Here is a 27,849-nt window from a genome sequence, read left to right on the forward strand (position 1 = left end):
GACTTAAATGATTTTTCTGGTAGTTAAGTGATCCTTCCTCAGGGTGTTTCAAAAGTAACTTGAGCAAACTATTATTACATATTGTAATTATTTACATGTAGTAACTCTTCTAAGCCAGTGGTCTCCTAAAAGCAGGATATTATTGCTTGGTTATCTACTGTGTACAAGGCACCATCTTTATTACATTTATACCCCAGGACCTAGTATAATAACTATTAAACTGTTAATTAAATCCCTAATGAATAAACAGTCCATATAATTTCAAACTGAAATCTTTCCTAATTTCATAAAGATATACTTTGATCCTTTGAGAAGTTTAAAGATGAGAAATGAAAACAGTAAAGATAAGCTTAGACAGAAAAAAACTGTTAGGTCTACCTCAGAGACTATAGAAGCTTCCAATAGGCTTTGAACCTTCATTTGAGTCCTTCTCAAATTAATTCCCTAATTAACAATAAAATGCTATTGGAAAATCTGTATTTGCTTTAACAGAGTGCTCATATTTTGGACCTGTGGTCACTGTAACTTTTCTATGAAATTCTTTTAGTATGTCCATACCTGCTCAATTTAGAGGAGCAGTTCTTAATCTTGTGGAGATTAGAGACTGTTTTAAAAAACCTTGTCCATCAATTATCAACATATACATTCATATTTCCCATAACTTTAAAGGGTTCTTAAAACCCTTAAACTAATCCACCAATAAAAATTTAAAAACCTTACTAGAGAAAGATAGAGGGCAGTAACTCGCTAACTTACTTTTAAAATGCTTAGCAACATTTGGTACACTCACAGTTCCAGGAACATAGTTTTGAACAAAAACAAAATAACACATGCTAAAAATGAAAAATTCTCCAAACGCAGGTCAATATTAAAAACAACAGTACAGAAAATAACAACTTTATCAACCAATAATAAATTTTCAACATTAGTGATCAAGTATCAAAATAATATCAAATAAATATATACTTCTCTAAAAACAATAACAATTCTTTTGAAATAAGGCATAGTATATAATTTTCATAATTAAACTTTAATTTTTAATTTAATTTTTAAAATTTATAGCACATATACATTTCTCTGTTAGTCTCCCCAAATTTCATTTAGGGTTGGAAGTACAATGAGTGACTCTAAGAATAGATCTTTTCCCCTCTGATTTCAAACTTTATTCTGATATTATTTACAAATCCCGATTAAGATATGAAGAAACACTGATTTGTGAAGTTTTTAAAATAAATGAGTTGAAATTATTAAATTTAGAGTTTTATAACAGATACATCTTTGTGTGAAGTTTCAGAAATTATTAAAATGATGGAACCTTATGCTGAAAAGAACTTTCATGATAATCTGGTTCAGTGGTTCCCAACATTTTTTTTGCCACGTTAAACCTAAGAACCAGAATATGTTCTTATTATTAAAAGTGGCTCCTCACAATACTAATTTTTTCCATTGGAGGTTATACATCCACATTGGAGGTTAAACACTGAAATTACCAAGTGTATACAGGTAAAAACCAGGCAATTACCAATGCTCTTTTCGTTAGCTCTTTTCTAAAAACCTGTAATGTGGTGATCAAAAACACATTATAGCCTGAATTTTAAAAATATTTTGTTTTAAATTAATTTTAGATTTATAAAAAAGATTCAAATACAGAGTGCCTGTATACCCTTAACTCATATAGCCAAATTATTTATTAACTGAGTTTTGGAAGGAATAAACAAATGTGGCTTTGAAGAAAAATTGGTTTTAAATTTGTCTATAATTTATAATTCTGAGGCTAAAGCGCTCTCAAATACCATAAAATACTGTTGAAACACTGAAATTACCAGCTAAAAGCATGATACAAAAATACAAAATATGTGGCATTAAATAAACTTCAAAAAGTATACTTATTTATAGTATGAGAGCTTAAGAAGGCAGAGCATCACTCTGTTGATCTCAAAAGAAACCATTTATGACAGATGACTCACATTTTCATCTCTTTATGCATGTCCATCAAATGACTCCCAATCCATTACCATTACCGATGCTGGGGTTACAAATAAATTTTAGCAAGTAGGCAAATTCAAAAAAAAATATGGAATCTCGAAAGAATGAAAATCAACTATAAACTTATTTGCTATACTTACTTTTGAAGACCCATTTGAATACATTTGTATCATATTCTCTGCACCTTGTTTTACTTTAAGTTCTATATCCAATTGTTTTTGTAAGGCCATCAATCTATTGCTGCTAGTAGAACAACGAGGGTCACTATTTGGAGTATCTGGAGTCCTTGGGCAATCTGTAAAAAAAATATTATGTTAAAAGTTATGAGGATTGGGGATATAGCTCAACTGGTAGAGTGCTTGCCTCACATGCACAAGGCCCTGGGTTCAATTCAGAGCACCAAAGAAAAAAAAGTTACTTATTAGGATCAACTGCTGCTTAATACTGGAAGAACAGGGTTTGAGATGAACTTGAAGTCATCTAAATGGAATGGAATCCCATTCCATTACAAACACACAATAATTATTTCAAGCAAAAAATATCTGAGTTGCAGGACCACTTACTAGGGTAGATTCCACTTCCTGAAGAAGTGATTACTTTGAGTCTGCAACTGAAGTAGGTGACTGTCCAAGAGTTTTTCCAACATTACTATTTTTAAATAAAATCAAAGCAATGTGAATAGTCTACCCTGCAATTAAATGCCTTAATTTAACAATACCAGAATGATTAGAGAACAAAGCATATTAAAACATTACACCAATTCCACTAAGATAGTTCTTTGTAAACAGAGTTCTGGAAATAAAGTGACAGCATTAATTACTAACAACTTAATCACAGCATGCAAACCTTCACAATTTCTTACATTCATGTACACTGTCTTATAAAGTATACTGTGTTCCTTGTACTTAAAAAACAAAAACTTCAAACAAAAAGAATCATCTAATTATTTTGGAGTAATTAACTTCTAACAATTCTACCATGTTAACTACGATTCTTCATACTAAAGTTCGTTATTTTGATTTTTATCCACACCAGCTCTCCTACTTATAGAAAAGCTAGAAGATCTGAGTACCAGGCCTGTTTCTGGCAATAAGGAACTAGAAAATTATCTAAACTGCAAGTTACTTAACTTGGGCTTTCAGGGTTCTCTTCTCTCCATGCAATGTAATAAGTGATTGACTTATTTTAATGAACATATTTCATATTTGGTTTCATATTCTTTAAAAAATTCACTAGTTCAGGGTTGGGGCTCTGTAGTACATACAGCATATGTGAGGCACTGGTTTTGATTCTTAGCACCACATATAAATAAATAAAGTTCCATAGACAACTAAAAACATTTTTTTTAAATCCACTAGTTAAAAACAAGAAAACATAATTTGTTAATTATAAAAATACAGATACTAAGCATGACACTGATAAACAACAGTAAAACAACAGTGTTTTAATATTTATATACAACTTACTAGGTGCAAGTAATGATCTAAGTGCTTTAAAAATATAAGCAATAATCCCACAAATGGTCCTATGATGAGTATTAATGTTACAGTAAGTAGGGTATTGAGAAGTTAAGAAACTTGCCCAAAGCTGTACAGCTAGTAAGTGGAAAAAACCTGGATCTGAACTTAGTTCTTTTCTGAAATCTGTCCTGTTAATTGCTGTGCTATGTGCTATTTTTCTACATTTAGAGGCTTTGTAAGCAACTCTACTATTTTATGAGTGTATGTACACTTCTACATGTAACAGTTTAATTTTATATACAAATAAACATGTATATGTGTGTTATTAATCATCAAGTAATCTTTTGAGATATATATTATTCACATTTTACATTTCAGGAAACAAAGAGTTATTAGCTGGGATTAAATTCATGAAAGGTTTATATTTTAAATGAATTCACTGAATTACAAATGAACTACTACAAAAGTTCATTTTATAGTGACACATTTTTGTAGAAAACTGATATATAGATAGGGTTTCATATCAGTTCAAAAAACAACTACTTAATGTTTGTAGTACAGTCGATAGGAGTGCCTAGGTTTGAATGTTTTGACACTGAGATTCTGTACAAACATGCAACACAGGGTAAGTTATTTACCAGCTCTGTACCTCCTTTTCCTCATCTACTATACAGTGAAATAGCATGTACTCTACAAGATTATTGTGAGGATTAAATAAGTTACATGTAAAGAGTTTAGAACAGGGTGTGGCGTACAGTAAATATTCAACAAACATTAACTGGTAGTAGTCACTGTAGGAAGAGTGAGTATATCTCACTGAATCTATTATAAAAAAAGAACAGTACAAATCAGGGTACAGTTAGGTTTTCTTTTTCCTTTTTATATAAATGATATAAGAGTTTAAGAGAAAACACAGTTAAAAAGGAGTAAAATGCATTAAAAAAATACCTTCAGTTGAAAAATGTATGGAAATGTATTGTTTGGGAGATGATTCCTGTTTAAACATTTAAACATCTGTCTTAAAATGAAATGAAATCTGTCTACTTACTATTTTCCCATAGGGCAGAGAATCAAAACAAATGGGTAAAAGGTAATGTGGTCCAAAGTTGTATCACAAGATTAAAAAAATAATCCTTACATTTTGGGTTATTTAAAAATGAAATGGTTTGCCTTGATATGTAATAAAGTTACTTACCTCTGGAAACATTTACACAAAAGTTAAATTACAATTTGTTAGAGATACTATGTAATAAATTCTTGTACCATACAGTAAGTTGTACTATAACACTGAAATATCCACTGAAGTTGTAAAAGTAACACTGTTCTTATGGAAAAGTATGTTCTCACAGTTTTAATAAGGATTATAGGAACATAAGAAATAACACTACAGTTAAGAGCCTGGACTCTTGAGATCAGAATGCCTGGGTTAAAAACCTGGGGCAGCTACTTACGGGTATGGTCTTAATTATATACTTACTTAACATATCTGTGATTAAGTATTCTCAGCCACAAATGGGGTTATTTTAAATTATAAAGCCTTTATGAGTTTAGATCATATTTAAAACACACTAAGTCCTCAATAAAATTACCAGTCTTTAAGTAGCTGATATTTCTATTCAGTTAATCTTCAAGGAAATTTACAAGGATTTGTAACAGAATCTCATTTTATTAATGTTAAAACACCTGAAACTTTGATAATTTGCCATCAGAAAAATATTTGACAAGGCAGAAATTAAGCTTTTGGTATGCTTTGTTTCATAAGGTTGCTTTTTTTAAACTTAGAAATTAAGAGAAATACTTCACCTTTTTTCATAAATTTTACCCATTTTCCTTGTAACCTGCTTTCCTTCTTGCTACTTTTCTTCTCTCACGTGTAGATTATTGTAAGTTTATAAAACATATGGTTATAGTATATTCATTAAACACTTTTCTTCATAATGAACCATATTTCAAAACTTGGATAACCAGAACTCTTCATTAATGTTCTCTCAGCTCAAAAACTTTTTTGAATTCTTTAAAAAGATGAAAATTATTTTTCCATTCTAAGGACTGTCTTTAATCATAAGAAAAAAAGTTCAATTTACTTTTAAATATTTGCTTCTTAAAAAATGAAACCCATTATAGCAAATCTCCATTTGCTTATCTATTGCAAAATTACAAAAAACAAACAAAACAGAAAAACAGGGATTTTTTTTTTGGGGGGGGGGTGGGAAGTGGATATTACAAGAAATTGGGCATGCTTCTAATCTTCTAAACATTATACAATTCAAATACATCATACAAATTCAATAAACTTGGTTTAATGTTTATATAGCAGGGAGCTTTTATGCACCTCTAGATAAAGCACTAGAGATAAGCCTATGAAATCATGTCATTATACACATTTAACCAATATGTATTGCTGTGCTTTAAAGTGGCTAGTGAACAGGACATCCTTAAATTCCCTCACTGAAACATTTTTATTGCTTGGTCTACAAATAAAGTCCCAACTTCATATCTAGGGACTAAAGACTTTATGCTATGTAGTTCTACGATAACCTTTTACTATTATTTCTGTCAAATACTGTAGAAAAAAATAAAAAGTCCATTTCTGTGAAATATGGTGTATTTGCTTTCCTCCATACTACTGTTAGCTTACATTAGGCATTACTTTCTCTAAGACATCTTTCTTAACCATTCTTCAGTCTAAACAGATACACATTCTAATATATCTTCAAAATATACTTTTTTCCCTCCATTAAAATGTTATATAGTTTTATAATGATCTAATTTCTTTCTTTTTGAATTCTTATTTTTTTTAATTTTTAAAAATTTCTTTTTAATTTTTTTTTTTTTTGGTGCTGGCGATTGAACCTAGAGTTTTGTGCATGAGAGGCAAGCATGCTATACCAACTGAGCTATATCCTCTGCCCCTTATAATGATCTATTTTCAAGTTCGCTTTCCCTAAGAAAGTCTAGGTATCTTGAGAACTAGAATTTGTTCTTATCTACTGTAATAGATTATTTCAATAGCAGATCAGATGCAGAAAAACAGATAGTTTCTTTTAACCTTATGTTTCAGAAGGAAAAGAGAAAAACAGTGATTCTAAGACATTATACAAGGAAGTAATAACAATCATTTTTAAAAGATTCAGAATACCCAATCAACTCCAATTAGATATATACAGGGAGAAAACAAAACAAATCAAAACCCAATGTGGACACATCATGAAAGCTGAAAGAAGGAATAATAGTTTTTGAAAATGATATAACTCTTTGTTGAATTATATTCCCAGTAAAAATATATGTCAAAAGAGTGTGGACAAAAATAACAATATTATCAGAAAAAGATGGATATAACTTGTCACAAACAAACTCCTAAAAAGAAATCTTGAATGATCTATACTTTAAGAAGAAAAAATGTGGTACCAATGGTAGAGCAAAAGAGAAACAAGGAATGAAGAAAACAGATAGTGGCTTATATGTAACTGTAAACGAGCACTACATAAATTAATAAAAAAGTCATAAAAGGATTTAAAAAAAAGAATTATGACAATAACAACATAAAAGACAGAATATAACTAAATGGACCATTTAAGGGCTCTGAATGAATTATCTAGGAAGCAGATGAAAGTAGTAAATACCACTACAGTTTTTTTTATAAGTAGGCATACGGTACATGACAATTTCTGAAGTGATTCACTTCTTTAAAAAATTCCAAAAATGGCAAGAAAAGGAAGAAGAAACATTAAAAGCAAAGAGTAAGCTAGTAATTACAGACCTACATGTAACAGTAATTATTTAAATATAATAAATGATCCAAGTAAAAGACAAAAATTAGAGTGGTAAAAACAAATGAATGAATCCACATCCAAATATATGCTACATATAAGAACCATACCAAACATATAGAATGTAGAAAAGATGAAAGTTGAAAAATATAAAAAAGATATTCTATGCGATCGATTATTTTAACCCTAGGGCTGGGGTTGTGGCTCAATAGTAGAGTGCTTGCCTAGCATGTATGAGGCACTGGGTTTGATTCTCAGCACCACATACAAATAAATAAAATAAAGGTCAGTCAACAACTAAAATATATTAACAGACAAAGATACTTTGAGGTAGAAAGATCACAGATAAAAAGAGTTGTTTCATTATAATAAAAAAGTCAATTCACCAGAAATATGTATCCATTCTAAATTTGTAGGTAACCATTAAGATGGTCACAAAATAAAAAGCAAAAATTGACTACATTTTAAAAAAACAGCAAAATCTGCATTTCACTATTTGTTCTAAAAAGAACAAATTTTAAAAATCGTACATGAAAAAAAGAGACTACATATTTCCTATAATTAATGAAATACACAAATCTTGACAGATGAAACCCAACAAATGTAAAGATAATCAAATGAAAGGAGATTACACCATTGCACTTAGAGTGAAGAACATTGAAGACAATATCTATTTATTGGTACTGGGGATTGGACCCAGGGGGACATTCTCACTGTGCTATAACCCCATCCCTTTTTATTTTTCATTTTGACACAGTGTACCACTAAGTTGCTGAGACTGGCCTCAAACTTATGATCCTCCTGCCTCAGTCTCCTGAGTGGCTGGGATAACAAGTGTACACCACCACATCCAGCTCAAATATGCTGTTTCTGGTACTTTTAGTATTTTTGCTAAAACTATAGCGGACTAGTTGGCTTCCAAAATGTATTAAGAATTGCAGAACATGAGAGCAATCAAGGTCTTTAGAGGGTTCTTACTACTAACTCCAGCTTTAAACAGATTGAATCTTTATTTCTCAGTCCCAGGAAAACTTCCTTATGTTTTACTTACATCCAAATGGGCTTCATGTTCAGATTCGGATGAACTTGCATGCCTTGTGCTTGACATTTTCCTCAAGCTATTAAGATACCTTGTTCACAAAACACCCTAGAGAAGGTACATACAGTCTATCTATCCTCTTTGTTTTACAAATGAGAAAATCAAGATCTGGAGGAATTCCAAGTGGTATATAACCACACAACTATGTCTAGCAGGATGACAGCTCAGATCACATAACCTTTGTTCTTAATTTTATAGCCAGCTTATATTCTATGCTTAATATGCATAAATTGTTAAGTGTACATTCAGAACATCTGCTTATGAAATGAGGCTATTTACTACATTTAAATAACAATTTAGAGGAAAAACGTTTGAAATTAACCTAGCCATATCTATATTTAGCCAGTAACATTATACTAAAGCACTGGTTTCCTATTTCCTTGACAAACTTCTAATAAGTCTCAAGGTTTACTATTCATTGGTCAATACTTTGGTTTATACTTAGTACTTAAAAAATTGATATTTTAACCTACTGTAAAATCTTGTCATGGGTTGCAGTTATGTTAACTGTTTATACTTCCCCAAAGTCGAACTTTCTTGTTTAAACAGATATGTCTACCTTTTATAGCCATCTGGAACCCGCTCAAATTGTAATGAATGCTTATTGTTAATGTATCTTAGTCACTTATTCCGTGTACTCAGGATGACCTTTGTCAGATGACACCAATGGAGGTAATTTTGCTTAAGTATTTTACAATTACTACAATCTTTAGTTTAGCTTTCTCAATACATGACAAACAAAGGACGTGGATAAGATTTTGAGCCGTGACTTTTTTTGTCAAGTATTAAACATTTCAGGATTGCCTATATCTATAATATTTTTTTGTTTGAAAACTGCACATTACATCTCCTAGTAGAGGTGATGTCTTCATTCTGTGAGTAACTCTACTTAGGGCATACACAATCTTCTTATAAATTTTCCTTAAAAGTTTTTTCTTCTTTGCTCCCTCTGATGACAATAATGTGTATTATCAACCACTACACAACTCTGAGACTGGTTAAAAACATATCAGCAATATCAAATTCTGGGGAGGATATGGAACTCTCATGCAGTACTGGTGGAAAAGAAAAATAACACAGTCACTCTGAAAAATATTTTGGCACTTTCTTATAATATACAATGCATTCCTCCATACAATATAGTAGTCTTACTCCTAAGTAAATATTTACCAAAGTGAACTGAAAACTTTTATTCATACTAGAATAAACTTACTTATACATTCATGGATATTTATAGCAGTTTCATTAATGACTGCCCCAAACTGGAAAACAACCAGTTTTTGGTAAATAGATAAACAAATCATGATACTTCTAGATAATGGACTCAGAATTAAAAAACAAAAAACAAACAAACAAACAAAAAACACAAAACAAAAAACAAAAAACAATCCCACTACTGATACACCCAACACCTTAGATAAATCACAAAGGCAATATGCTGTTATATACTTTAAGATTCCATTTATATAACATTCTTTTTAAAAAATCAACTACAGCAACAAAAACCAGGTCAGTGTTGGCCAGGGAAATGGGGGAGTTGTACACATGGATAGCATGAGGGAGACTTTTGGAGCAATGGAATTATTCCTTTTCTGATTGTGGTAGTGGTCTTTAAATTCATGGAATGACATACCAAGTATTAAAGTAAACAATTTTATTACTTTTTTTTTTAAAAAAAGTACAACTCAAATAATTCATCAATATTTGGGATTGATGAATCATTTAACCTTGTAAATTTAAAGGTGAGAAAACAAATGGTGGGCGGAGGAGTAGTTTGCTAATGATCATATAGCCACTCTTTCCTTCACAAGAGTTTACAATTTAATTCAAAATGTTTACCTCAAAGTGAGAAATCTGATCAGAAATGAGGAATAATATGTAGAAATTACATCACAAGCTAGGTCATAGATTCCACATTTATATCTTATTACACATAAAATACAACTACAATTTCTATGCCATATTTTGGAGGATAGGGTGATAATAAAAAAGAAAATTAAGTTCTTACCTCTGTCCATCCAAGAATGACTTTATGAACTGCATATTAAATATTAGTCATTCAGAAAGCTCCTTCAATATAGCTATATTCTTGGAATTTAGAACTCTACTAAGATTCCCTAAATTATTAGTTCTATACTAAATCAACATTTCTCTTCTGGCTATTCCAGATATTAAAGAAAGTAATTATTGCCAGAGCATAATACCTGTAATCCCAGCAACTCTAGAGGCTGAGACAGGAGGATCAGCAACTTAGCAAGGTCCTAAGCAACTTAGGACCCTTTTTTTTAAAATTCTGAGACCCTGTCTCTAAATAAAATATTTTAAAAAGGTCTGGGGCTGTGGCTCTGTGGTTAAGCACCCCTGGGGTTCAATCTCCAGTATCAGAAAAAAAAAAAATCAGTAAATAAAAACTAAGTTTGGTGGGCTTTGAAAAGATGGAAAGCAAGGAGGTATAAGAAATAATGAAAAAAAAAAAAAAAAGAAACAGGAGCTATATACTACATTAATTTAGCTATACTAAAATATAGGATATTTTCTTATTCTCTTCTTTAGGGGATGATTCAATTAAGAGATCAAGATTCAGGGAACTGGTTCTTTCTCAAGTATTTCCTTTTGGAGTCTCAGATGCCAAATAAAGCTTAGAATACCTCCTCATTTTACAGATCAGTAATCTTTCTTGTAAGGAACATTCGGCCTCAGATAAGCATATTTTAATGATTTCCATGTAGGGTAACAATAATAGCCCATAAGACTATTTTTTTTTTCCAAAATGTAAATCATTGCTTTTTAAATTATTTTATTGGTTCTTTTTAGTTTCCATTGCTTTTTATTTTTATTAAGACTATTCTTTTTTCTTAAATTAAGACTATTTTTTATTTTAAATGAATAATAACTTGTATATATTTATGGTACACTATGTGTTATTTTGTTACATTTACAAATTGTGGAATGCCCAAATCAGGCTAATTAGCATACTCAAGAATCTCAAATGTTTAACACTTTTTTGTAGTGAAAACACTTCAAATCCTGTCTAGAATTTTAGCTACTTAGAAATAAGCATTATTACTTACTATAGTCACCTGCTGTGCAATAAATCACCAGAACTTATTTCTCCTGAGACTTTATATTCTTTGACCAACTTCCCACAGCTACCAGCTTCTGATAATTACCATTCTATTCTGTATTTGAGTTTGACTTTTTTTTTAAAATAGATTCCTTATATAAGAGAGATAATACAGTATTTGTCTTACTGTCTGGTTTACTTCACTTAGCATAATGCCCACTAGGTTCATCCATGCTGTGACAGAATTTCTTACTTTTTAAAGGCTGAGTAGCATCTTACTGTATATGTATATACACATACATATACATATACACACACCACACTTATAAAATCCACATTCACTGATGGGCACTTCAGCTGCTTTCTGATGTTGGCTATTGTGAACTGTTGGATCATATGGCAATTCTATTTTTAAGTGTTTTATTAGGGATGGGGGTAGGTGGAGGGGGAGTGAGGGTGCAAGGGATTGAAACCAGGATTTCATGCATGCTAGGCAAACCCTTTAATACTAAGCTACAATTTCTGTTTCTTTTTCTTCTATTTTCTGTTGTGTGAGGAATATCCAGGGTATTTTCGAAACTAGATGTATTAATTTACATTATCATCAACAATATATAAGGGTTTCCTTTTCTCTTCATCCTGGCCAACATTTATCTTTCAGTTTTTGATAATAATTACCAATCTAATAATGTAAGGTGGTTTTAATTGGCACCTTTCTAATGAAAAATGTTGAACATTTTTGTTCTTATACCTCTTGGCCATTTTTTTAATAGGGTTACTTATTTTTGGTTATTGTGTAGTCTGAGCTCCCTATATATGAAAATTAGTCCTCTACTCAATACATGACTTGAGAATACTTTCTCCCAATCTCTGAGTTGTCTATTCACCTGTTTCCTTTGTTGTAGAGAAGCTTCTTATTTAGCTGCAATCTCATTTGTCTAATTTTGCTTTCACTGCCTGTGCTTGTTAGGTCTTATCTAAGAAAACACTGCTAAAACCAATGTCAGGGAACATTTCTCCTATTTTAAATAGCTTTACAGTTGTGAATTGTGTTAAAGCCTTTAATCCCATTGTGAATTGATTCTTCCATAAGGGGTGAGATAAGAGTGTATTTTCGTTTTTTCCCCTGTGGATATTGTTTTCCCAATGCTATTTATTGAAGAGGCTGGCCTTCCTTATTGTTTGTCCCTGGCACCTTTGTCAAAAATTGACCACAAGTGTATTGGTTTCTTATTCTACTGGTTGATGTGATTACTTTATGCTAATACCATGCTGTTTTGATTACTATAGCTTTATAATATATTTTAAAATCTAGGAGTGACGCTTCCAGCTTTTTGCTCAAGATGGCTTTGGCTATTCAGGGTCTTTTATGGTTCCAAACAAATTTTAGGATTTTTTTTTCCATTTTTGTGAAGAGTGACATTAGGGTTTTGATAGAACACTAACTCTATAGGTTGCTTTGAGTAGTACGACATTTTAATAATATTACTTATTCTTAATTCATGAACACAGGACATATTTCCATATACTGTGTCATCGTCAATGTATTTCATTGATATTTTATAGTTTTCAGGCCCTGTAGACCTTCTGCCTTTTTCATAAATTAACTCCTAAGTATTTTAATTTTTGGGATGCTATTATAAATGGGATTTTCTTAAATTCCTTTTTTGGATAATTCATTGCTAGTATCTAGAGATGTTACTGGTTTTTGTACATTGATTTAGTAACCTGCAACTTTACTGAATTCCTTTTTTTTTTGTTTTTCTTTATGGGGGGATTGAACTCAGGGGCATTCTACCACTGAGCCACATCCCCAACCCAATTTATTTTGTATTTTTATTAGAAACAGTGTCTCACTGAGTTGCTTAGCATCTCACCATTGCTGAGGCTGGCTTTGAACTCCCGATCTCCTGTCTCAGTTTCAAGCCATTGGGGTAACAGGTGTGCACCACCATGCCTGGCTTGAATTCCATTTTTCTAACAGCTTTTGTGGTGCAATCTTTAGAAATTTCAGTATATAAGACAATGTTGTCAGCAAACAAAGAAAGTTTCATTTCTCCCTTTCCCATTTGGATAACTTTTATTTATTTTTCTTGCTCAACTGCTTTGGAAATTCTAGTACCATATTGAATATGGCTTCCTGGTCTTCTTGTTCCTACCTTTAGAGGAAAAACCTTCAACTGTTCACCATTAAGTATGATATGAATTGTGGGCTTGTGTTATGATTTAGATATGAGGTGTCCCTCTAAAGCTCATGTGTGAGACAATGCAAGAAAGTTAGAAAAATAAAATGAAATGTTTGGATCATGAGAACCTTAACCTAACAAAGGTACTCGTCTACTTGAATAGATTAACTGGGTGATAAGTGTAATTAGGTGGGGTATGGCTGTTTTGAGTACACATTTTGTCCTTGGTGAGCAGAGCAGACTCTGCTTTCTGATCATCAACGTCCTGAGCTTCTTTCCTCTGTCACACCCTTCTGCCATGATGTTCTACCTCATCGAGAGACTTGAGGAATGGAGTCGACCATGTATGGACTATGACCTCTAAAACTGGGAGCACCAAATAAACTTTTCTTCCTCTAAAATTGTTCTTGTCAGGTCTTTTGGTCACAGCAATAAAAAGACTGACTAAAACAGCTTGTCACACATGGCTTTTATTGTATTGAGGAACATTCCTTTTATATTAAATCTATTGAGTTTATATCACAAAAGGAAGTTGAACTTTCATCAAATGCATTTTCCTCATCTTCTGAGAGAATCATATGCATTTTTCCCATAATACTATTTTTAAAGAATATAGAAGATGAACAGGAAGCTCAGAGTATCCTGGGCCTGAAGATAATATCAACTAATTCATTTTCTATTATACTTAAGAATAAACACATTTCTTTTATAAGTAACAGTTTCAAATGATCATGCTCTGACATTAAAATGAACAATTATTTCTGAGTTTTATACTTAAAAATTCCATCAGATAAACATTCTATTTTAAAAAAGGAACTAATGATTAAGATTAGATTATTTTGGAGGTGAATTAAGATAAGAACAAGCTTCCTCACTTCTTAGTCATTACTTATACAATACAGATTTAAATTTCATCCTTTTATCCTACAGTTACTAATTCTACTTATGTAACCCCAATAAAATAGAAATTACCCAAACACTCCAGCTATAAGTTCATTCAATTTTAAAGAACTTAAAGCAAAGAATCCCTCGAATTTTCTTGTTAAATCTAATCTAAAACTTATTTTATCTTGATACACAATGTAATACATCTAAAATGTTATAGCAGATTGACTTAAAATTAATGAAAAATTAACTACTTTTAACCCTTTGAATTGTTGTTGTGTTTTTAATATTGTCAAATTAGTAACGAGAAGGAAAAACTCATCAGGTGAGTACTGTGTGAATGTGTCAAAAAAAATTTTTTCAGTGCTGGAGATAAAACATGCAGAGCCTCGCGAATGCAAAGAGAACTTTCTAAAAATAAATCAGAATTTAACTAACTTGTCAAGTTTATTCCAAATAAACTCAAGTATTAAGTAGTCATACTAGAAATCTTCATTTGTCCTCCAATTATCTGAAATGCATTAAAAATGATCAATAAAAAAAATTTCTAGCTTTATCCTATAACTTTCATTTTCAGCTTTGTTCCCTAAGTTGTCATGATAAATTATGCCTTGATACTAATTATAAGAACCAACATATGATTTTGATCCTTCTTTTAATGATATATAATATTCACAACTATAAACCTACTATGTTCCAAGTTCTGTAATAAGCCTAGAAAACAGATGAATGAAAACATGTCTCTGCCCTCAAGGAGCTTAAAGTTTAGTAAGTGATACACACACTCTCTCTCTCTCTGTCTCTCTCTCACTCACACACACACTTCTCCAGCCCTTTTTTGTATTTTATTTAGAGACAGGGTCTCACTGAGTTGCGTAGCACCTTGCTGTTGCTGAGGCTGGCTTTGAACTTGCAATCCTCCTGCCTCAGCCTCCTGAGTCACTGGGTCAGGTTGTCTTTTAAGGGAGCCCAGAAATTTGAGAGGAGGAATTAAAGAAGGTCTATATCTATATCTGTATATATCTATATATCTATATACATTAAGAATAGGAGGTCTTTATCTATATATCTATATATCTATATATACAGAGAGAGAGAGAGAAAGAGTATGAAAGTATAAGAAAGACAAAATTTATTTAAAATTATAGAAGGTAGGCAGTGGTTTCCAAGGGTTGGGATAGGTATTAGATATTGGAGACTGGAAAGGTGTAACAAGGGAATCCCTAAGTGATGGAAATATTCTGGATATCATATGCTGATCATGTTATATACATCTATTAAAATCATTAAATTGAATGTATGCTTATACTCTCAAAATATATTATTTATCATAGGAATTTATATATTTCAATTAAATCAATATTTTAAAATGAATCAGGGAAACCAAATAGATTACTTTTGATATTGCTAAACTCTTTCATATTTCAATGAATCACAAGGTACTCTGTGAGGAAGAAACTGTTTTCTCTAAATAAACAGTTTAAAGCTCCAGCACTGTTTCTTATTTTAGACTTCTCCTAAAGATGTAATAAGCAAAAAATGTAGAGCTTGGCAAAATGCCAAACACAACAGGCTATTTCTGAGTTTATATAATATTACTACTAAAAATGGCATTTTCATAATACATATTTCCATTTATAATGTAATTATTGAAATTGTGGGTAAGAGAATACAAAATAAGAAGAGTTCTTTTCAACAACCTTGAGTCTGAGCAAATTAATTCAGATCTTTAGAATTATTTCAATTCTAGAATAAGAAAGCTGGTTTCCTATGATTTCTTTCAGATTAAAGATTCAATCACTCTTGCATAGATGAAATCTACATACAAAACCTCCAAGTAAAATCCCTAAGTCCCACATGTTGAAAGTGATGCATGAAAACAAGTTTTATCAAATATACTGAGTATCTGAAGTGTTTTCTGAAAGTATTGAGATTGTTGATTAATTTTACTTACATCTACTATTTCTTATTAGGTCCTTCTAAAATTTCTATAGTGCTAGGTATTTTACTCTATGTAAGAAAATGAAGGTAATATATATTAAAGTTTTAAAATTCAAAACATCATCTTTGCAAGGATAAAACTGTTAGACCAATTAAGTCTTTTATGATTTTTTTGTATAAAAAGTTATAGAAAGAATATACATACTAATGTGTAGATACTAGTACAAATATAGAAAAACTTTTGTTATTTTTGCAAAGCTATACAATGAAAAATTAGTAATGTTATCTTTAGGGAAAGCGTCTCAGGTACAGAGAGGCAATTTTTCTATTTTCACTTTCTGCACTACTGAAAAATTTACAACATGAATATCTTTTGATTCTATTGTTTTTAAAAAATTCTCTTAGAGATTGAGTGAAGCATGTTTAAATTATATATGCAAATGTAATTTAAAACATTTCACAATATCTATTAAAACTTTTTTGGGGAGTAGGGAGCAGCAGGGATTGAACTCAGGATCACTCGACCACTGAGAAACATCCCTAGTGCTTTTTTGGATTTTTATTTAGAGACAGGATCTCACTGAGTTGCTTAGTGCCTCACTTTTGCTGAGCTTGGCTTTGAACTCTCAATCCTCCTGCCTTGGTCTCCAGAGCCTTTGGGATTGTAGACGAGCCACTGTGCACCTGGCTACTAAAACTTTTTGTACAGGTTTAGATAACTAAGATTCTTGAAGTAATAAGCATTTCATGTATTGTTCTTGTAATTTTATATGAACAAACTGTGGTGATTATTTTCCATGTTTTAAACTCTATATTATTTACACTGCATAAAAGTAGTAAATGGTATTTATTTAAAAATTTGTAGTGTGTAGTATTATAAAAGTCTATATTCTAAATGCATTTAGAAATTAAGAGAACTTCACTTTTAATATATTCCAAGGACTTTCATAAAATTACACATTCCATCAGAACAAAGCTAAAGGGCCATTCCAAGGGAGATTAAACAAAAAACAAATTATATATCAAAGAGTCTTCATGTATTAAAAATGGCTATAACAGGCCAGGCCCAGTGACACACACCTGTAAGCCTCGTGGCTCGGGAGGCTGAGGCAGGTCTCAAGAGTTCAAAGCCAGCTTCAGTAAAAGTGAGGTGCTAAGCAACTCAATGAGACCCTGTCTTTAAATAAAATACAAAACGTAGGGCTGGGTATGTGGCTCAGTGGTTGATTGCCCCTGAATTCAATTCCCAGTAAACTCCCCCAACTTCTCCCCCAAATGGCTATAATAGAAAAACAACAAAACAAAACAAAAAAATAACTTTTAGGCTGAAATTCTGGGTGATATTTCCCACACTAACGGGGAAAAAAAAGAAGAAGATTAATGTTTGGGTTTTAAATTTTTTTCCTGTTTACTGAACAATATACCTGATAGTTCAGTGGTTAATCCAGTTGCTTAAAGTACAAAGAACAAGGGTCATAGGTTTGATTAATTATATCTGCAAAGAATAAAAATATCCCTTGTTCACAGAATGTATTCTTAACTTTAAAAAGTCATCTGGCAAACTTGTGCTGCTGATCAAAGATGAACCAGGTAAAAGCATGTGGCTGACTCAATACAAAACAAAATACTGGAAAATAACTCTTATGTTCCACTGACATGAGATAAGAGAGTATACATCATAGTTACTAATCTCTAAGTAAATGTTTCAATTATCATGTCCATCAATTCACTGTCCTTCTGAATTGATTATAAACAAGACCTTAACCACCAACAGAAAGTAGATTAGCCTTTCAGGTAAGCTAAAAACTACATGGCACAAAACTTAGTTTTAAAAAATGATACATTTCTTATTTATACACCATATAAACATCAAATAAAATACTATACCTGTACCATCTTCTGGATCTGACACAACAATATGTGCATTTAATTCTTGCAGCTTGTGATGTAGTTCTTCTAATTTTTTGTTTGATTTTTTCAAAATGTTGTCTACATAAGCCAAACTTTTTTTATCTGTTGTTACTTTCCTCAGATTTTCAGCTCCTTCTTTGATTTTCAGTTCTTTCCTTATTTCTCTTTTGATTCGATCCTTGATGTCATCCAATTTCTGTTGCACCACTATATCTGAAAAGTCTGATTTTTGAACAGCACTCACATTCTCAGAAAATGGAAGACTTCGGGGCTCTCCCTACAGAATAAGATAAACAGAAATATGGGAGTTTAGGAAAGTTGGCTACTTAGTAAAAATTCAGTAGTAAAGATTACATTGTTTTCAACATAAAGAAATTCTTAATTACATTATACTTAATTATATTTAGTTCTCTCTTTAATATGCAAAAACTACTAATTTACCTAATAACCATATAAAATCATAAGTTCAAAAACACTTATCACTAAGTAACATTACTTGACAAAAACATTTAATATTAAAATAAAGTGAATTCAACATATTTACAAAGATATCTAACGGTTATATAAAAAAAGGTTATGTAAAATTAGGGGATTTTGATATACTGTAAACTTAATTTAGATCACAACTTCCACACTACAAATCATGGGCAAGTTATTTATCTTTTAAATACTTGTTTAATCATCTCTAAAAATCTAAATAATAACATTAGCTACCTCTTGGAGATACTGTGATAATCCAAAATATTATGTGAAACTCCAAATATGATTCCTGGCCCACCATACTAGTCACCTAATAAATGTATTACTAAATCCTTTATGTTTGTAATTTTATCTTGTTTAAGAAAACACTTTGAACTAAACTTATATTGTCAAAAACATTTATGACCACTTTATAGCTAATGAATTAAAACATATTATAACTTGGGAAGGCTATTCAGGATTCCATTTATATGTTTCATGGCTAACTACCAAAACTGATAATTTAGTTGACTCACTACAAAAACATTACTAGAAAATACCTCTAAATTATATTCTAAAAGAGAACTAAGACCAGTATATTCATCTTAATATGAAAATCAAATCACTTCAAGTTGGGTATCAATTGATTGATGGTACTGGAGATTGACCTCAAGTAATATTTACCAATGAGTTTCATCCTCAGTCCTTTTCATTTTTATTTTGAGACAGGGTCTTGCTAAATTGCTGAAGCTAGCTTTGATCTTACAATCCCCCTGCCTCAACCTCCACATTGCTGGGATTACAGGTGTGCATCCCCAAACCTGGCCTTAAATCTGTATTTAAAACAGTCTTAAGTTATGTTCGAGTTATTTACATATCTTTTACTGTTTTAGGTATATAAATAACTGCATTCGTTTTAAACTTCTGTAATTCTGGACAAAAAACAAGGTAACAGTTACTACTAGGAAGAGTTGAGATTGTGAAGGACATAAAAAGTAGGAAGACATACTTCACTATATAGCTTCTCATGCACCTCTAGAAACACAACTTAATTAACTAAAATTTTTTCTTTAATTTCTTTGCTGTAAGTGCTTTTTACATCTAATCTTTTATCCCTCAAACTATCAACCAAAATACATCATACAAAATACAAAATGTAAACTAAAAGATGTTATGAATATTAGACTTGGCTTTCATACCAATTTATCCTCTGCCTATAGGCATATTATATAAAAAATAAAGAAGTTAATTTCTATTAATCTAACCTTTTCAGGATCAACAACCCTTTTGAAATGACCAAGAAAATAGTAGACCAAAGAAAACTTCATATTTGTCTGTATGATTTCCAGATTCCACAGACCTAGGCTAAAAATTCCTGGAATACATAATCTACACGTAGTAAGCTATAAATTTCTAATTTTCATCTATGTGGATACAGGATGATTTCTATCTGGGCCAAAATATTGTCTAGGTTTTTCAATATTATAATGGAATGTAAGTCCTATCTTTCATTTAGTTTCCCTAGTTTATGAATTTACCTTGGCTAGTTATCAAAATATTCCCCCATATGACTGTATTTAAAGAATAAAATCCAAAATTCTAGCTATCCAGCTTTATGAAAAGTACACTGTAATAAACAATGCTTAGATGAAAGAAGTTTAATCACTTTCTTCTAGATATTTATATTTTGATTTTTATAAATTTATCAGAAAACAGCACACAAATTGCTTAAACAAATTTGTTCTTTAATAAAATATACTAAGCCAGAGGTTCCCAAAATGTCTTGGTTTATGGTATCCTTAGCATCTCAAATGTTCAATTTTGCCAAAAATACCCAATAGTTCCATATAGTGAGCACTAAGGTACAAATAACTTAATAAATATTTACGTTTTGAAAATTTAGTCACTGTTTGAAATAAATACACAGAAGTTCAAAGAAAAGAAAAATTTTTATTTTTTTAATAACCATAGTTATTTACTAATGAGATGTGTCTGCCTATCAAGTACTTTACAATTTCTCAAAGCTTGAAATCAGGTTAGACACTCCTATTATCATTTTCTGTTCCACTTTGCAAAGTTAATGTAGAATAGCCTAATATTAACAGTTAACTGATTTCAGTTAGTTCATGTGGCATCTAACAATGAGGGGTGTCACTGTTTCCCTCCAAAATTCAAAATATATTTTAGGACCCAGAGTGTTTGCTGAAAAACCTAGTTTTGTTCTATTTGGGAATCAGGATACTAAGCTTTAAAGGCTATTAAAATTAAATGATCATATGAAAATGGCTTCTATAATTGATATGAATCTTTAAGGCTCTTGCTTATTTCAACTAATATCTTTCCAATTTGCTCTCTAAATTCCAATCACATCAAACTATAAAAATTTATTGCAACAGATCATCTCTATTGGCTCAGTCACTATGCATGCTGTACATGTAGGATACACCACTTGTCTTTCTGCCTTCAACTATGTCCTCCACGTTCCTTCTTGGCCCAGTTAACTTTTATTTTGTTTCAAAGTTTACCACAACTCTTCCTGGGAAATAATTTCCTGCCCAATGCCCTCCCTTAGGAATGACCTTCCTGTGTACCCTGATACTGTGAATCTAGTTGAAATAATTATCCCTTTTTTTTGTTTAACCACTCCAAAGACCATGAGCAATTTGAGAGCAGGGCTTATGTGTGGTATATTAACTTTTAGAAATAAAAGACTTGGGGGCTGGATGTGGTGTTGTACACCTGTAGTCCTAGCAGCTACGGAGGCTGAGGCAAAAAGGATCAGAAGTTTGAGGCCAGCCTCAGCAATTTAGCAAGTCTGTTAAGCAACTCTGCAAGAGCCTATCTCAAAATAAACAAAATAAAAAGGCCTGGGGGTGTAGCTCAGTGATAAAATGCCCTTGAGTTCAACCCCTGGTACCAATAAATTGTCCTTTTTTATTTTTGTGGTACTGGAGAATGAACCCAGGGTCTCTCCTATGACTGAGCTACATCCCCAGCTCTTTTTATTTTTTAAGACAGGGTCTCACTAAGATGCTGAGGCTGACCTCAAACTTGTGATCCTCCTGCCTGAGCCTCTCAAATCACCAGGACTAGAGATGTGTGTAACCATGCTCAGCTAATTTGTTATCTATTTTTATCTTATTTGGGGAGGGGGCACTGGAAATTGAACCTAGGAACGCTTAAGCACTGAGTTACAACCCTAGCCTTTTTTATTTTGAGACAGAGTCTAGCTAAATTTCCAAGTGCCTGGCTAAATAACTGAGGCTGTCTTCAAACCTGGAATTCTCCTCCATCAGTCTTCCGAGTCTCTGGGATTACAGGCATGTGCCACCATGCCCAGCAATGTGTCCATTTTAAATGATTTGTTATTCACTATTTTTCTTTTAGAACTCAGAGGAATCTTTCACTTGTGCCTTTCTCTTTCTGATAAAGGGAACTTGTATTTCAGTAAGCTTCAACACAAAATTCATATACAATCATAGCAATTAGTTTAGTTAAAATGAGGTATGAATGAGCTACGTAATAATGGTTAGCATGTTTGCTTCCTCTTCTTTTCCATAGATCTGATTTTTTTTTTAATCAACCATAGTTTTACTCTTTTGTTGTGACATGGCTCAAATATCTTTTGGAAAGGTGCAAGAGACTCATAAAATTGATAATTTAAGCTAAACAAATGCTCTTTGATGGCAGATAAGAAAGGTCATAATACTTAACCATTATTGCTTTTCTAAAAATTTTAATTGCAATAAACTGAAAGTTATTGGAAAATAGAACTTTCTTGCACTTGGAACAACTGAAATACGATATTTCATCAATTAAATTATGCTTCCACCCTAAAAAATAATTAAAATAATTATATCATAATGCCAGGAACATTACTAGGCAATGAAATAATATTCTTGAACTAGGTAAATAAAATTAGCTTGAGACCTTTGTCTCAGTAGATTCTGTTATGGGTAGAAGCAACTATTTATACCATTCCATTATACTCTGAGGAATTAACTACAATTAATCACAAACAAAAAATAAAAATGAGAGATTAAGAAGCAGAGAAAATAAAATACCCAATTTTCATCTAATAAGAACTCCAGAATTAGAGAATAAAGAAGCTAGGAAAGGGGGCTAGGGTTGTGACTCAGAGGTGGAGCACTTGCCTGGCACGTGTGAGGCACTGGGTTTGATCCTCAACACCACATAAAAATAATAAATAAACAAAATAAAGGGATTATACCCATCTACAACACACACACACACACACACATTAAAAAAAAAGAAAAGAAAAGCTGTAAAGGAGCACTATGAGACATGAGTTAAAAACTTCCCAGTACTGAAGAATGTTTCAAATTCTTTGACTGAAAGATGATCACACCAAGTTACAAATGAAAATAGTAATAAAAATAAGAAAAGACAGAATGGCATTTTATCTACAAATTATGAATTCCAAATTTAAAAAAAAATTTTTTTTGGTACTAGGGACTGAAGCAGGGTCACCATACCATTGAGCTATATTCCCAGTCCTTTCATTTAATTTTTTTATGCTGAGATAGGGTCTTGCTAAATTGCTGAGGTTTGCCTCAAATTTTCAATCCTCCTGCCTCAGCTTCCCGAGTAGCTGGGATTATAGACGTGTGCCATGTCATCCAACTGATAATTTTTCCTTACTGACAAAAGAGGCCTCAAGCTGTCAAGCTTCTGTTAAGATTTTCATCCTTTATCTTAAGGTCTTAAATATCACTATACCAGGGCTGGGGTTGTGACTCAGTGGTAGAGCGTTCTCCTAGCACGTACGAGGGCCTGGGTTTGATCCTCAGTATCACATAAAAGTAAATAAATAAAATAAAATTATTGTGTCCAACTACAACTAAAAAATAAATATTTAAAAATATTTATACTAAAATAAACAAATAAAATAAACAAACAAATAAACCAAACCACTGCCAACCAAAAAAACTTTCAAAATATTATCGTTCTGGGAAAAATTACCAATAAACTAACACAGTTCCTACTTTATATCATTCCTCTGTTCACTAGTCATATGAGTTAACTGGATTAAAGGAAAATGCTGCTGTGACAGAAAAAAACTATACTGTATCGTTTTTGACTATTGATAAGATTTTTAAAATCATAATGTTGGCAATAAGCCAGCTACATGACAAAGACATAACCTTCATAAAAAGTTAATTGAAAGTTTGTAATAAGAAACTTAAAAACAGTGATTCCCTTTGACTGTGTAATTCTAATTACAGAAATCTAAGAAAATAATTAGAAATTCCTGTTATATTGAATGGCCAATTTAATAACTTTAAAGTAATAATATAAGCACTGTGTTGGGCACAGACAAGACTCCATTATAAGTCTTGCAAACAGCAGTTAATCCACAGCTTGTCCTAAGTACACAGTCTTATTTCAAATTATGTTTAAAATAAGAAAAAACTGGAAGAGATAAAAATATTAACATTAATTATCTCTGTGAAAAATTAAGAGAAATTTATTTTGCTCTTCAAAGTGTTTCATATTTTCTACTCTTTAGTAATAAAAGTTCTATTTTTTTAGCCTAATAGGGGAGAAAAGATATTTAAAAGGACTTCAAAGGAACATTCACTTTATTTCAATTTTGGCAAATATAAATGCTTACAATGATATGTAGTATATTTGCTATTTAATTAGACTATTTTTATTCAACACAATTCCATTGCAAGGGATAGAACTATACATTCCACTCTAATTAGACCACATCATGTGCCGGCCAAGTATTTCAAATACACAAATGTGTTAATATGTATGTGTTACATACAACTATTTTTAGTTTATGAAGTGAACTTCTGATTTTAGGCTGAAACATAAATTCACAGTTATGTTAGGAAAATCCCTGAAATAAAGACAAAACCAAGTGAAAGACAATGAAGAAAAAGACTGTCACTTGTGACGACTAAGTACTTCATTTAGGGAGACAGGAAAGGATGTTTACTCCTTACTGGCAAAATTCCCAGAGAAGATGTGAAAAAGCTGTTGCTTTTTCTACATTTCAGAAATATAAACTAGTCTGACCTCATAGATGCCAAGAAATATTAAAGTTCCATGAAAACTCACTAAGCATTATGATTCATATACTGTTTTAGCTAGAAGGAATTTCAAAAATCATTCAGCCTAACTCCCTTGACTTTATTTTACAGCAGCTAAGCAACCAGCCTGACATGACAAAGAAAAGTCAGTGACCTTTCTGGGGTTTAGAATACTAGTCTTCTACTCTTAGTTTAGTGTTCTTTTACTCCACACCACCTTCTCAGATGGGCCCCTTTGGAATACCCATTTGTCTATCTTTGAACTATACTTTGACCTAAATGACTTGCATTAAATTAGTGGATATTTTAGTGGATATTCCCTCCGTAAGTCAGGGACATTGGCAGACCCATTTTCTTTTCCTCTCTGATTTCACCCTAATCTAATCTTCTGTACTTCAAGGGGAGAGGGGAGAGCACTATCAAGTAGAAAGAAACAGTTCAAATACCAATCGTTTTCAGGAACTACACAACACAAGCATGTTATCCCACTGCCCTACCATCCACTTGCTCATCTACAACTTGGGAGTTATCTCCTATCTTTAAGCTTTAAAAAAACTATCTATTCAAAACATTCAGTGAGTGCTAGGCAACAAAAATATAAAAATACAAATGACACGACCATTCTCTCTTTCAGGTATTCAATTTATTAAAGAATAAAGCCAGGATAACCAAACTTTTGAAGAAGTAGCAAAGCCTTTATACAAATGTATGCCATACTGTGTTTTTTGTTTGTTTTAAACAAAAGCTCAGTTTGATTGTAATATAATGGAAAGAATGAAGCATTTGGAATCAGACTGGCCATGTATAAATTCTGATACTTCAACCAGGCTAAAGTATAATGAAATTATTACAACTATCTTGATTATATTATTTCTAAGTCTCATAATGGTTATCTCCAGATTCTTAACACATAGCACTGAAGCAGACAGTGCTTACATAATACCCATCCTTCCAATATCCTTACTAAGAAAACTCATTTTGTGTTAGATCCAATAAAGTATAAAGATCAAATTCTCTCTTGCCTAAAGTCATATAATAATCTTGTCAAAGATAACTAAGTCCAGGATTTGGGGGAAAGCTTTCATTCCTCCCTTTCTTTTTGCCTGGAATGCAGACCCAAGGCTTAAAAATGCACCAACAATAAGGGTTTCAGGACAAAACCAACACACTATGAAAGGAGAGAGGAGAGAAAAAAATCTTAATTCCCGATGGCCTACTTGTTTACCCTTAATCATCTTGTTTTAGATGAAAAATAAATGTTTATTTAAAGCAAAACTATAGGGCTTTGTAGGTTAATATAAAGAATTTGGCTTTTACTATGAATGAAATGGAAACTCAGGTCAGGGTTAAGGCAAAGAAATGATACAGCCTGGCCTCCTGTGTTAAGAGTAGATTTGAGGGATACCAGAAATCCATTTTGAAGCTGATAGGTCTTGAATGAATCCTGCCTCCCTCCATTCATACCCTTCCATGCTGATGCTGAGTAGACTCTGAATTACTCTGATAGTGTGTGGTAGAAGTGACATTCTAGTGAGAAGGAAAAAATGAAAAGCCCACTCATAATTTAGGTTAAAGTGTTGATGACAGCCTATCCAAGACTCTTGGTGGAATTAATATGTATTCTCAGATCTGAGAAAGATTAAAAGTTATCGAAAAGGAATGAAAGGTGTCCCTATTTGATGCTAAGAAAGGTAGAAGAAGAAAGCAGACCAATTAGGGACTTTAGATCTTGAGGAAGACAAAGTAGTAAATTTTTCAGGTTTTCTCTTCTCCCTCCAAAGCCAAAAGGTAGATGTGGGCAACTGGGGAGGTCCCAAGAAAAACCTGTTTTCTTTGTTCAAAGAATAGCGAAACAGGGCAAGCTATTTATTAAGGACAGATATTAAGTTTTCTGACAGTACCAATTCTACTCTACCAAGCACCTTTGATATTTCCCTCCTTGCTGTGTCAGGGGTTATTCAGTGGGGACTTGTAACAGGTTAGCATAGCAACAGCAGATATCCCAAGATAATCCGTATTCTTCTTCCCTGTCCATATAGATGTAATGGGGAGCCTGAAGACCTGACCTCCATTTGGCACTGGAAGGGCCCAGAATACAGTTTCCTTCTCCCATTAGTGAAGCATTATCTGCAAAAAATCAAATGGAGAATCTGCTCTCCTGCTCCTTCAAGTACAGCATGGCTTTATTCACCTTACAGAAGAGATCAGAGATCAGTACAGAGCAAGTTGTAACTCTATGCTCCCACCTAGCAAGAGTAGGCAGAATAGGGAAATAACATTTCTTTCCCTCATCAACATGGTGGCCATGAAGATCTACCACACTTCCAGGAGTGTAAGATGATTCTGGGGGAGAAGATGATTAAGTAACTGTAATTACTCTGGTTCCCCACTTGCATAACATCAAAAGAAAATGAGTAGGGATTCCTGACTTTTACTTCCCTCTTGGCAATGGCAGATATTCTAAAAAAGTAACTCCCACCTCACTGGTATGTTGCCAATAAAGACCAAGTGCAGAGTTTACAATTCTATTCTTACCCAGAGTGGACAGGCTGCCTCTTACACCTCTGGGTAGGAAAGGGAGATTATAGAACATGAGAAACCTAGAAAAAAAAAAAATGATTCTTTAAGCCTGCATGAAATGTCTTGGGTAGAACCAGGTTTAGGCAAAACCAAGTTGCACATGAATTAATAAGTGAAAAAGTTGAAAAATATACCACACTAATGAAATCCAGGTTTTCAGAGTGGGCTTCCAGTAAGGCACAAGTAAAGCAAAGCAAAGCAGAATATCAATGCAGGCACCCTGGAAAATAAATTATTAGAATCCAGCCAACAAAAGTAGGCTAGGACCTATGTGTTAAACCTAAACAGGATGACTACAGGCTAAAATAGGAGACTTAAATAAGATAGAGGGTATCATAACAACAAAATGTCCAGGATACAATTTTTAAGTCACTCACCCATGACCCAGAAAAGGAAAAAAAAAAAAAAATTACAGTTTGAATAACAAAAGAAAATCAAATGATGCC

General features: G+C 32.2%; 1 protein-coding gene across 4 annotated transcripts in view; it reads right to left on the bottom strand.

Annotated features, from left to right (window-relative positions):
* Positions 1 to 27,849, bottom strand: part of Pkn2 (protein kinase N2) — a 117,382-nt gene that overhangs the window by 53,213 nt on the left and 36,320 nt on the right. For all 4 annotated transcript variants that reach the window (XM_048814970.1, XM_048814968.1, XM_015504723.2 and 1 more), the window contains exons 2-3: positions 18,279 to 18,579; positions 2,127 to 2,281 (exon numbers count right to left, since the gene is read on the bottom strand). In XM_048814970.1, the coding sequence (XP_048670927.1) occupies positions 2,127 to 2,281; positions 18,279 to 18,579 (456 nt within the window). The remainder of the gene's footprint in view (positions 1 to 2,126; positions 2,282 to 18,278; positions 18,580 to 27,849) is intronic.

Source organism: Marmota marmota, unplaced genomic scaffold (genome assembly GCF_001458135.2).
Source record: "Marmota marmota marmota unplaced genomic scaffold, marMar, whole genome shotgun sequence".
Lineage (NCBI taxonomy): Eukaryota > Metazoa > Chordata > Mammalia > Rodentia > Sciuridae > Marmota > Marmota marmota.